General features: G+C 39.3%; 1 protein-coding gene across 2 annotated transcripts; it reads right to left on the bottom strand.

Annotated features, from left to right (window-relative positions):
• Positions 1-3,290: 3,290 nt before the first annotated feature.
• LOC129823917 (uncharacterized) lies at positions 3,291-12,217 on the bottom strand. Of its 2 annotated transcripts, none has more exons than XM_055883026.1 (5): positions 12,057-12,217; positions 6,675-6,841; positions 5,697-5,798; positions 5,445-5,597; positions 3,291-5,255 (listed from the first exon to the last, which is right to left on the bottom strand). In XM_055883026.1, the coding sequence occupies exons 1-5, from the start codon at positions 12,184-12,186 to the stop codon at positions 4,935-4,937; spliced, it is 873 nt and encodes a 290-aa protein (XP_055739001.1). In that variant the 5' UTR covers positions 12,187-12,217; the 3' UTR covers positions 3,291-4,934. The 2 variants fall into 2 exon arrangements, with proteins under 2 accessions (XP_055739001.1, XP_055739002.1); XM_055883027.1 differs by lacking the exon at positions 12,057-12,217 and adding an exon at positions 7,848-7,948.
• Positions 12,218-12,221: the final 4 nt, after the last annotated feature.

Below are 12,221 nucleotides of genomic sequence, written 5' to 3'. Positions count from 1 at the left end.
CGATGTAGACAGACCTGAACAAACGAACTTACAAATACACGAAGCACGCTGACACAGGAACAGACTACATAAACGCACGAACAAACCGAAACATTCCCGTATGGTGTAACATCGACACAGACACAGGAGACAATCACCCACAAACAAACAGTGAGAACACCCTACCTAAATATGACTCTTAATTAGAGGAGAACGCAAAACACCTGCCTCTAATTAAGAGCCATACCAGGCAACCAAAACCAACATAGAAACAGATAACATAGACTGCCCACCCAAAACACATGCCCTGACCTAAAACACATACAAAAACAACATAAAACAGGTCAGGACTGTTACACTGTCCATGTCACTGATTTCTTTGTGCGTGTGTGTGTGGGTGGGTGTGTATAAGTAGAAAAAACATGTTGACTCACCCTACTTGTAGTGAAACGCCAATGCTGTCCTCCTCTCTTACCATGACTCTGCCATACAGTGCACGCTTTTAGATTTTGTTGTCCTAGGCTAGCTGGCTAAAATGCTTGCTTGCTTGCTAGCTAGCCTAACTTCCGTTCATGGGAAACGATGTGCCAAGCCAGCTAGTTAACATTAGCCTACTACATCTAGCTACATATTGAACTTCCTTCATCTCAGGCCAGAGGCACAACGTATGAATTTATGATTAGATCAGAATCGCTGTTATAATCATAGGCCAGTACGGAGAATTAAGTAAAACCAGAAGTCCAAATCCCTATCTCCATTCATGGCTAATTTAGGAAAGGGATGATTTTAACTAGCTAGCTAGCCACCAGAGGACAACAACACAACGAGATACAACAATTAAAGTTTTTTTCCGTAAATTATTTGTTGGTTTTGGTGTAATGTGATTGCTGTGAAGCCAAATCCAAACTGGCTTCCCTTGCATTCAATACTATAGTAACGTTATACTCTTTTTGACCAGACAGCCTCAGATAATGGCCTACACGTACTGAGACTGAGGGGCGCTGTTTCGCTCCCTCGGATGCTTTCTCCGATTAAATACATTCAGACTCTTGTGAATTGAAGGATAATTAGGAAACACAGAGAGACTATATATATATATATATATATATATATATATTTTTTTTCTTGGTCAATTTTTTGGGGAAGGCTGGCTTCCCTTGGCATCAATGAATACATGCTACTGGATAGACAACACACTGTACATCAAACCACTTTTCCACTGAGGCCTGCATCCTACAACAAGATATGATGCCCTCTGTTGGCAAACTAAAGTTAAAGCAGGGCACAACAGCAAGAGTGAGGCAGAGTAAGAATTATGTTTGCTGTAGCTCACCTTACTCTATCCTCCTTTGTAGATGAAAGGAAGAGTGAAGGTCAAACAGATAAGCATCACTGTTAACACCATCAACCCTCGATGCATTTGAACAAACACAGGACACTTACACTGTATCTTTGATGCTTATCACCTTCAAGCAGTGACATATCAATGTAAAGGGACAACTTATTGTCCATGTACAGTATATTTCCTGAGCCGTTACATCTACAGCCTTTACATCTTTAACCTTTTACAACAGATGTTACATTTGAGTTAATCTGTTTGTTGTTACATACCTGGAAACACATTTTTTGACTGAACAGTGTTTGCTCTGGGCAATCAGGTTTGAAGTAGCTGGCTATGAAAGTGTCCGTTCTTCCAGCCAACATCCAAGCAATCAACATGAGAGTGCTTGATATTACAAAATAGATAATGTAAACAACTTTAGATTACCCTTAATCATTCTTAAATCAAGTCAATTAATGCCGTATATATCAAATTGTTGACGAAAGTCTGACATGATATATATATATTTTTTTATGAAGGTCGTTGCTGTAAATGATAACGTGTTCTCAGTCAACTTACCTGGTAAAATAATGTTAAATATAAAAATAAAAGGAACAGTGGGTTAACTGCCTTGTTCAGGAGCAGAACGACAGATTTTTACCTTGTCAGCTCAGGGATTCATCTAGCAACCTTTTGGTTACTGGCCCAACGCTCTAACCACTAGGCTACCTGCCACACCAACCATATTAACATGGTATCACCGACAGTTCTGTGAAGGGTACATTCTTATGCATTTGTTTGCCTGCTATTTTCAATTTCACGAGGAAGGGTGATCGGGAGCCTGTGAGAATCTCTGCTGGAACATTGATGACCTTCTACCGTGAGGATATGAGGGGTTAGGTCATGCACCACCCAGACAAGACAATAGTCACAGAGGTGGACGAGTTAGTAGTAAGTCACTTACAGAAAGTAGGCTTCTCTTACCATCAGTGACATATACTGTGACTAATATGTCAGTGAAGGTGAGGTGACATTCAACGGGTAGACTCCATCTTTAGAAATAGGGCATACAATTAATAAGATGCATGCTGTTGTATGACAGCATGATTGGAAGCCATTTCAAAGTCCTTTCGCCAACCTTCATCCAAAAAAACTTTTATCTATATTCTCCATTCTTTGACAGCTTATTACTGTCATAAACTGGTCATAAAGTGGCCATTGAGGGGAAAAATGTATAGCTATATAAATGATTGAGGCCTTGTATCTAGATCCCCCCATATTATATATATACCACAATTTATCTAACATTCACAGTACATTTTAAATAAAGGTAAAATAAAAAAATGTAGTCAGTAGCAGAAGCTCCGACAAAACAATGAGCCAGATGTTTCACTGGATGTAAATATCTGAAGTATTCAGTTGGAATTTCCACTTACCACCAAATATGGTGATAAGAACAGTGGCCAGCAGTGTGAGAAGATGGATTTTGGCCCACATTCTGCAAATTTTCTCATCAATTAAAAATGTTCTGTTCCCAAAACTAGAATCTCTTACAGTGGACTATTTTTTGTAGACTTTGCCCTTTACCAAAGTAAAAAAAAAAAGGTGTTGTTTAAAAGAAGTGCAAGCACGAATTGAGTCATCAGATTTACACTCACTTAAGAGTAGGCGTTTCCTAATGGAAATATGCAAATACATGCTGGGACGCACCAATAGGATCTCGCTAGCTTGTGCTTGTTCTGCCCACTATGATTAATTTGCTCCCATTGGAAATGAGTCTATCTTGGGTTAGTTAAAAAAATTGGGCTGAAGCGTGGGTGTCATTAAACAATAACGTGACATAAATGTTATAAGACTTTACCCCAGGGGCAGTATGACAAGCCAATATCAAACCACAAACCCCTTGACCTCATGGACGAAAGAAAACACTGACTGACATTACATTTTTGAGAACTAGGAGATAACTAGTAAAGCCAGGGAGCTGAGAAGACCAGATCGAAGTTGCATTTTATTTTATGTACAAAGAAAGGTGTGTGGAATACCAAATCCACTAACGGATGTAATAAAGCAAACAATTTGAAATGCAGCACATTATGTAAAGTAATCAGAAAACATTTAGAATGTGTTAGACCTTGTTTCCCCCACCAAAATCCATAGACAAACAGTTATGCAACTGTATGCAATTATAGAATGACAAGAGACATAAAACCGGTTCTGGCGAGGGCAGTGTATTCCCAGTTGAATCAGATACATGGCCTAATCAGCTAAACAAGATAACATGTGATTGTACAAGTGTTTCACTTTCATATCAAAAACACTCAAGACTATATCACAGACCAAAACCACATGTCCTGAAATATAATAGCCTTATCACTGCCTTCTCCATTTTTGAGATCTCTCTTATATTGGAGTGGAAACCGACAAGACCACACAATGAACGTATAAACCAGAGGTTCTCCAAATGGGTTCCGCAGAGGTATTGCAGGGGTTCCACAGACAGATCTCAAAATGTATAAAAAAAAAAAAAAAAGTTAACAGATTTTGGCCAAGAAATCCATAGAACAAGTTTAGAGTGTAATACAATGCAATATTATTAATCTACAATTTATACTCTTAACCCTCGGCGACATGGAAGGCTCACAGGGATATTGGTAGCCACAGTACTCCACCAATTAGCACTGTCAGAAACACATTAATCTTTAACTGTAAATACAGGTTTTCATTTTATGGTGTAGATTCGATTGTGAGATAACACAGTAAGTTACATGGAAAGATATGTTGAGAGAATGCAGAGGGAATAAGACAGAAGACCTGACCTGGGTACTGGATGTGGAAATGCACCACATACAAGCAGTGGTGTAAAGCACTTAAGTAATAATACTTTAAAAGTACTACTTAAGTAGTTTTTTGGGGTATCTGTACTATATTACTTATATTTGACAACTTTTACTTCACTACATTACTAAAGAAAATAATTTACTTTTTACTTTACACCCAAAAGTACTCATTACATTTTGAATGCTTAGCAAGACAGAACATTTTTCCAATTCACACACACTTATCCCTGGTCATCCCTACTTCCTTCTGATCTGGCAGACTCACTAAACACAAATACGTCCTTTGTACATTATGTCTGAATGTTAGTGTGCACCTGGCTATCCATAAATAAAAAGAAAATGGTGCCGTCTGGTTTGCTTAATATAAGGAATTTTTTTATGATTTATACTTTTACTTTTGATACTTAAATATATTTTAGCAGTTGTTTATTTTTGATACTTTAAATGTATTTTGTTTGAAATATACTTGACTTTTACTGAAGTAGTATTTTATTGGGTGACTTTCACTTGAGTCATTTTCTATTAAGGCATCTTTACTTTTACTCAAGTATAACAATTGGGAAATTTTTCCACCACTGCATTCAGGATTATCACCCAATTGTATTTTTATTTTATTACAATTAATATTCAAATATTACAACAAGTATGCTGGTAGGCTTGGGTTACCACAAAACCCAGCTCTCAAAAATAAAATATTCTGAAGGGGAAAAACAAAAAACGGACTCAACACATATATACACACACTGCCATCCTCCGTCGCCCTAGGCTCCCTGCCTACAAGCAATCTCACTCCACACTCAGTTTGGCAAACATGGTTCTTCGCATGTGTTCTGTAAATCTGCATGCTGTCCTACACTGTCGGTGAAAGGTTGTGACGCTCCCTGGGTTGGTAGGGTGGCCATGTCCTCCTCAGCCTTTCTCTTCCTTGGGGAAAGGGTCAGTGTGAGATCTTTATCCTGTGGGACAAGTCCTTTAATTTCCTGCAATAGGCTTTGCAGATGTGAAGACAGGCCAGTCATGTACTGTTCATCTTGAAGATGATAGGTGAGGTCTGTTATTTCTTTTAGATAGCCTGCACATTGCTTCTGCAACACCTTCAAGTTCTTCTTAGAGGACCTCTTTGGGATAAAGAACATGGGTTTATCACAGAGGGGTCTTTTTTTTTTTTTTTTTTTTTTTTATGTATATAATTCTTAGGTAGGACAGCATGCATATATATATATATATATATATATATATATATATATATATATATATATATATATATATATATATATATATATATATATATACACGCACACACATACCTCGCCAACAAGTGCGTGTGAGCTATGCTCAGAGAGAGAGGGGAACCTGACGCAGTAGACAACCTCTGCCTTCACAGAGCTTGGTTTTTCACTTAGCGCTGCCTTCAGATCTTTGGAGGCCTCCTTTTTAGAGCGCACAGTACTCTCCTCAATCTAGACAGGAAATAACATGCTTGTTAAATGTGTACTGTTATGTACAGCGTTAGCCCTGTAGGTGACAGTCTAAACCATGATATAGTTCTTCATATTTACCTTAAAACCAGGAAAGCGGATAATGTGGGCGATGTTTATTAAAGCCTTGCAGTCCACCTTCTTTGTATTTTGTTTCCGTCTCTTTAAGGCATGGTCTTCAAGCTATGGAAGGTGGCAAAACATTTAATAATAATTGATTGGACTTATATAGCAATTTGAGACACCCGAAGCACTTTACTGTGTAGGGGGACTTCACCTCATCCACCAATTTACACGTAACTGCCAAAATAAAGGAAACACCAAGTGTCTTAATAGGGCTTTGGGCCACCACGAGCCACCAGATCAGCTTCAATGCTCCTTGGCATAGATTATACAAGTGTATTGGAGGGACACAACATAATTTGGTGTTTTGTTGGTGGTGGTGAAAAACGGTTTCTCAGGCACCGCTCCAGAATCTTCCCATGTGTTCAATTGGGTTGAGATCTGGTGACAGAGACAGCCCCTATAATCCTTTGAGACCCCTCTTTCAAAGTTACAGATCTCTTCTTCTAAACATGGTAGCCAAAATAATGGGCAACTGGGTATTTTTATACATGACCCTAAGCATGATGAGATGATAATTAATTAACTCACAAACCACATCTGTGTGGAAGCACCTGCATTCAATATACTTTTTAATCCCTCATTTACTCAAGTGTTTCCTTTATTTTGGCAGTTACCTGTATCTCACTCACTACCATTTTGAGCCAGACTGCTCACCACACATTAGCTATCATGGTGGAGAGGCGAGGAGTGACATATATGCCAATTACAAGAATGATAATGGAATGAGGCCTGGTTGGGAATTGGATTTTAGCCAGAGGCTACTCTTGCAATAAGTGCCATGGGATCTTTCTTTAGTGACCACATAGGGTCAGGAAACCCATTTAAAGTCCAATCTATTGTTAGTTAGCCTAGTACACTTCAACATTATCGAAATTAAATGAATGTTGTAAAAGTGTATGGTAGAAAATGACAGCGATCCGTCTTTGAACTTACCGCCTTCTTGTTCATTTTAGCAGCATGTTTCTCTTTAGCTTTTACTTGTCGGTCTTTCCCCTGATGGCATTCATATGTGCTTGTGCCCACAACCTGAAATGGAACTCCATTGAATGGGTGACTTTTTACCTCCCAGCTGATCTTCTTTCCTTCCAAAGGGTGTGCATCTGTCAAAGGACAAGAAACTGATATTACTATTGGGAAAATAACGTAGGGCAGCAGGTAACCTAGAGGTTAAGCACGTTGGGCCAGTAACCGAAAGGTCGCTGGTTCTACGCCCCGAGCCGACTAGGTGAAAAATATGATGTGCCCTTGAACAAGGCACTTAACCCTAATTGCTCCTGTAAGCCGCTCTGGATAAAAGCGTCTGCTAAATGCAAAAATAAATGTAGCAAAGTTTCTGTATCCAATAACTCCTCTGTGCTTGGAATATAATCCCATATGCTAGCAACTATTAAAAATATTGCCTGTTCCAGCTGGCTGGCTGGGTGTTATTAGATAGGTAATGTTTGGTGTGACACAGATCACTTGACCAACCTTAACTTGTTGATACTTCCTGACTCAGAAGACAACCAATGTCTTATAAACATCCATGTCTAGTTGCAGGGGGTTTGTTTGAATTTAGAAAATGATCGGAAGTCTACAACAGCTCAATACAATGGAGGTGCCAAAGAGGCATTTCTTCAGGTTGTATGTAGCTTGATGATAGCAATCTAAACTCCATATTTGGTGAGTATCTAACATTTTCTCATTATTAAACTTGAAAAGTTGGTGAATAGCAAGTTGAATGGCTGCTTCCTTGGATCCTGAGAGGTGCAGCGGTCTAAGGCACTGCATAGGAGAGGGTTTGGCCGGGGTAGGTAGTCATTGTAAATAAGAATTGGTTCTTAACTGACTTGCCTAGTTAAATAAAAATACATTCTGGGCTTAAAAGGATATTCACCATATCAACAACTCCCGTAAGGCTAGTCCTTGATCATGACTCAGTTCCATTAATTTACAGATAAATCATTGGATTAAGGTGTCTTCTGTACGGGGGAGTTTTGTTAAGAGCACGCCGCTCAATCTGAACATTAACATAGCGCTTCCAGTACAGTTTTGGAAGCATAAGGACCTTATCTTTCATATCAGGGAGAAATAATTTCAAAAGCAAAAGGTTACATTTATACACACCTTGATAAGGTTTGGGTTAGCATTCCCATACGGCCATATCTCCATGTTTCAGCGCATGTTTACGGAAAACAGACAGAAGACAAGAGGCGACCACCTATGCTAATTACAGTGCCTTGCAAAAGTATTCACCTCCCTTAGCATTTTTCCTATTTTGTTGAATTACAACCTGTAATTTAAATAGATTTTTATTTGGATTTCATGTAATGGACATACACAAAATAGTCAAAATTGATTTAGTGAAATGAAAAAATTACTTCTTAAAAATAAAAAAAAGTTGTGTGTGCATATGTATGCACTCCTTTTGCTATCAAACCCCTAAATAAGATCTGGTGCAACCAATTACCTTCAGAAGTCACACAATTAGTTAAATAAAGTCCACCTGTGTGCAATCTAAGTGTCACATGATCTGTCACATGACCTCAGTTTATATACACCTGTTCTGATAGGCCCCAGAGTCTGCAACACCACCAAGCAAGTGCTACCATGAAGACCAAGGAGCTCTACAAACAGGTCAGGGACAAAGTTGTGGAGAAGTAAAGATCAGGGTTGGGTTATAAAAAAATATCCAAAACTTTGAACATCCCACAGAGCACCATTAAATCTATTATTAAAAAAGGGAAAGAATATGGCACCACAACAAAACTGCCAAGAGAGGGCCACCCACCGCAAGGAGGGCATTAATCAGAGAGGCACCAAAGAGACCAAAGATAACCCTGAAGGAGCTGCAAAGCTCCACAGCGGAGATTGGAGTATCTGTCCATAGGACTATTTTAAGCCGTACACTCCACAGAGCTGGGCTATACGGAAGAGTGGCCAGAAAGGCCATTGATTAAAGAAAAAAATATGCAAACATGTTTGGTGTTCGCCAAAAGGCATGTGGGAGACTCCCCAAACATATGGAAGAAGGTACTCTGGTCAGATGAGACTAAAATTAAGCTTTTTGGCCATCAAGGAAAACTGTCAGGCACAAACCCAACACCTCATCACCCTGAGAACATAATCCCCACAGTGACGCATGGTGGTGGCACTTCATGCTGTGGGGATGTCTTTCCATCGGCAGGGACTGGGAAACTGGTCAGGAATCATGGATGCCGCTAAATACAGGGAAATTCTTGAGGGAAACATATTTCAGTCTTCCAGAGATTTGAGACTGGGATGGAGGTTCACCTTCCAGCAGGACAATGACCCTAAGCATACTGCTAAAGCAACACTTGAGTGGTTTAAGGGGAAACATTTAAATGTCTTGGAATGGCCTAGTCAAAGCCCAGACCTCAATCCAATTGAGAATCTGTGGTATGTCTTATATTGCTGTACACCAGCAGAACCCATCCAACTTGAAGGAGCTGGAGGAGTTTTGCCTTGAAGAATGGGCAAAAATCTCAGTGGCTAGATGTGCCAAGCTTATATCGACATACCCCAAGAGACTTGCAGCTGTAATTGCTGCAAAAGTTGGCACTACAAAGTATAGTTATGCACGCTCAAGTTCTGTTTTTTTGTCTTGTTTGTTTCACCCAAAAATATTTTGCATCTTCAAAGTAGTAGGCATGTTGAGTAAATCAAATGATACAAACTCCCCCCCCAAAAAATGTATTTTAATTCCAGGTTGTAAGGCAACAAAATAGGAAAAATGCCAAGGGGAGGTGAATATTTTCACAAGCCACTGTAGCTATCTAACATGCTCTGAACACTTGTGTGTAAGCGTGACTCGGGAAGTTTAGAGGAAGTGTAGTTTTGTCAACTAGAGGCACCCATAGCTGTACGAATCTGTGCAAAACTGCTACAGTAAGTATATTTCCTATTTGAAGGATTCTTTCTCGCTGATGAGAGGCCATATGTTTTGAAAGCTGTATCGCAAGCGATGATTATTGCCGTTTTCTAACAAATAAACAATTAACAAGTGTCTTTGTGGCTGTGGTAACTAGTGACAATCTCTATTAGCCCATTACCAAATGGACATGGCTAGAAGGCATCGCGCTTTTGTTAAATTAAGTTGAAATGTTTAGCATTTTAGTTCACCCCTTTCTGAACCTAATTCTCCTAACCTGCTGCGTAACTTCTAACCTGCTATGAAGTCAAATCTGATGTTAATTTGACCAAAACTGGAGCCAGTCTACTCATGACCAATACAATCAGTTTTGCCAGGTCCAGCTAAAATTTCCTGCCCAATGAACTCTGAAAACCTTTCCACAAGCCCTGAAAATTAGCCCCCCCCCCAAAAAAAATGATCCATGAGACCCTTTTGCCATAACATTATTGAGCGAGTTAAGGAATATTTACAATTTAACTATGTAGGCAACGAAGGAAAATTTGTTTTTCCATCCGAATAATAATTCTTGTAAGTTTAAGAATGTCACAAGAAACTTCCCTTATTAAACTCTCCAGATCATTTTTCATCAATGGATGTCAATTTAACTTGTTTTGACTGCTATGATTAAACAATAAGGTCCTAGGACATGGTAGATGGACAATATACCACAGCTAAGGGTATATTCTTTGGAAATAACCCTTAGCCATGGTATATTGGTCATATACCACAAACACCTGAGGAGCCTTATTGCTATTATAAACTGGTTAACAATGTAATTAGAAAAGTAAAAATATGTTTAAAATTGTCATTCCCATAGTACACAGTCTGATATGCCATGGCTTTCAACCAATATGAATTCAGGGCTCAAACTACCCAGTTTCTAATTGTAAATAAATCTAGTTTGTGGATGCGCATAACTATAGATAAATCCAATGAGAGAGTGAGTGATAACTTGGACAGAGGGTCTCAATCTCTGTGCAGGAAACACTTGGAAGAACTTTAAAAAAACAAAAACAATGTTAGGCTGTTTTCTGGCAATTTTGCCAGATGTTAAGACTACAATCCATTATAATTGGTCTGCGAGATTGACTTACTTCAATAGGCATAGGCTAATGACTCATCTGGGTTTAATTGCAATTCAACTTTGCCATGGTGTACTGAGCTAGATGCAGATGTCCTTCCAGGGGCTATAGGCTATCTCATTTCAGGGAAAAGTCCACAATGAAACTGACATTAAATGTGGACAGATACATTCGTGATAGAGCTGTAACCATGATCACAATTGATAACTCCCAATTTAATTAACTAAACATGGCCATAAATAATTGCATAATAACACAAGGCTCCAACAAAAAAGACGGAGTTATAGGCTATTAATTCCGTTTGCCAGCTCCGGCTAGGCTACACAAGTGGCACAAATTGATTTACAATGACTCCAGTGATTTCAACATATTTATTGTACTGTATCAAATGGTAGGCTACAGTAGCCGAATGGCATTGCAATTAATAGCCTACTTGACGGCCAACAGATCCAAATGTAGCCTATCATTCTCAGCATTCAAAGTAATTTTCATTGTGGACTTTTCTCCCATAACAGAAGCACGCGAGGGAGTTCGATAATTTCACATTTCCACTCGCGCAGCGCTCCAGACCCTAGAACTGAGCATGACTAAACCCTTCGCTTGATATGATTAACCATGAGAAAAGCCGACATTTGAATGTAGTTTACTTTAAACCACCTTTTAGCGAATTTATCTAAAGAGCTTTGTCGCCGTTATAGTTTTATGGAAAATGAGTGTCATTATGAAGACATTCTTATTAATAGCCTACCAACTGGTAAAAAAAAATAAAAAAAGTTGTCTTGATGTGCGCGCGCTGTTCTCTCGTTGACTCAGTTGCAGCAGTCTCTCAAAGCGCACCCCCCCCTTGGTATCAATCTGCACATTGCCTGAGTCAACAGCAGCTAGTTACAGATTATATACATATAAAAGATGCCGCGGTGCCAAATAGAAGTAGCTCAAAAACCCGCCACCAATACATTTTCATCCGCGACATCGTTTTCAAAGTAGCCCAATTTGGTAAAAGAACCGCAGACATGGCAACCCTGGTTACAATCTGCTAACTAGCGTTAGCTCATTTTAAGATGTGGAGGAAGTAGTGTGGAGGAAGAGGCAGTCCTTTACTAAATAACCAGACCAAAAGCTACAGACCTAGTTTGCTAGCTATTCCCACAGCATGTCTACATCGTTATTTGTTACTGTATACCCCAGTGGTCTACCTACACCAGCTCAGCATGGCCACAGTGTGCTAACGTTAACGTTTAACCATCTTGATAACGTTAGCCACTTCGCCCCGGGAGTAAGTAGCCTAGTACATCAGACGGTGATAGGCAACTAGCTTACCCTTTCGCCCAAAACGTTTGTCTTTGCGCAAGATTATGTATTTCAACGACGTTGTCTCTTCTTGTTTAGCTATTTCTTTAGTTATTTGGTCTTCACTATCAAACTCGCTTATTTGCAATGTTGCTGCCATTTTGAAAATGACGGGGCTGTCACTGCCTCATCTGA

The sequence above is a fragment of the Salvelinus fontinalis genome, chromosome 26 (genome assembly GCF_029448725.1).
Source record: "Salvelinus fontinalis isolate EN_2023a chromosome 26, ASM2944872v1, whole genome shotgun sequence".
Classification (NCBI taxonomy): domain Eukaryota; kingdom Metazoa; phylum Chordata; class Actinopteri; order Salmoniformes; family Salmonidae; genus Salvelinus; species Salvelinus fontinalis.
The sequence above is the reverse complement of the archived record's forward strand: the minus strand, read 5'-3'. Positions and strand labels throughout refer to the sequence as shown.

Bases quoted from the DNA above. Each gene is read 5' to 3' on its own strand.
- LOC129823917 (XM_055883026.1), bottom strand. From the start codon at position 12,186: ATGGCAGCAACATTGCAAATAAGCGAGTTTGATAGTGAAGACCAAATA. The intron at 6,842-12,056 runs GTAAGCTAGTTG...GTCCTTTGACAG, and splicing joins CAAACGTTTTGGGCGAAAGG to ATGCACACCCTTTGGAAGGA. The intron at 5,799-6,674 runs GTAAGTTCAAAG...CACCTTCCATAG, and splicing joins CTAAAATGAACAAGAAGGCG to CTTGAAGACCATGCCTTAAA.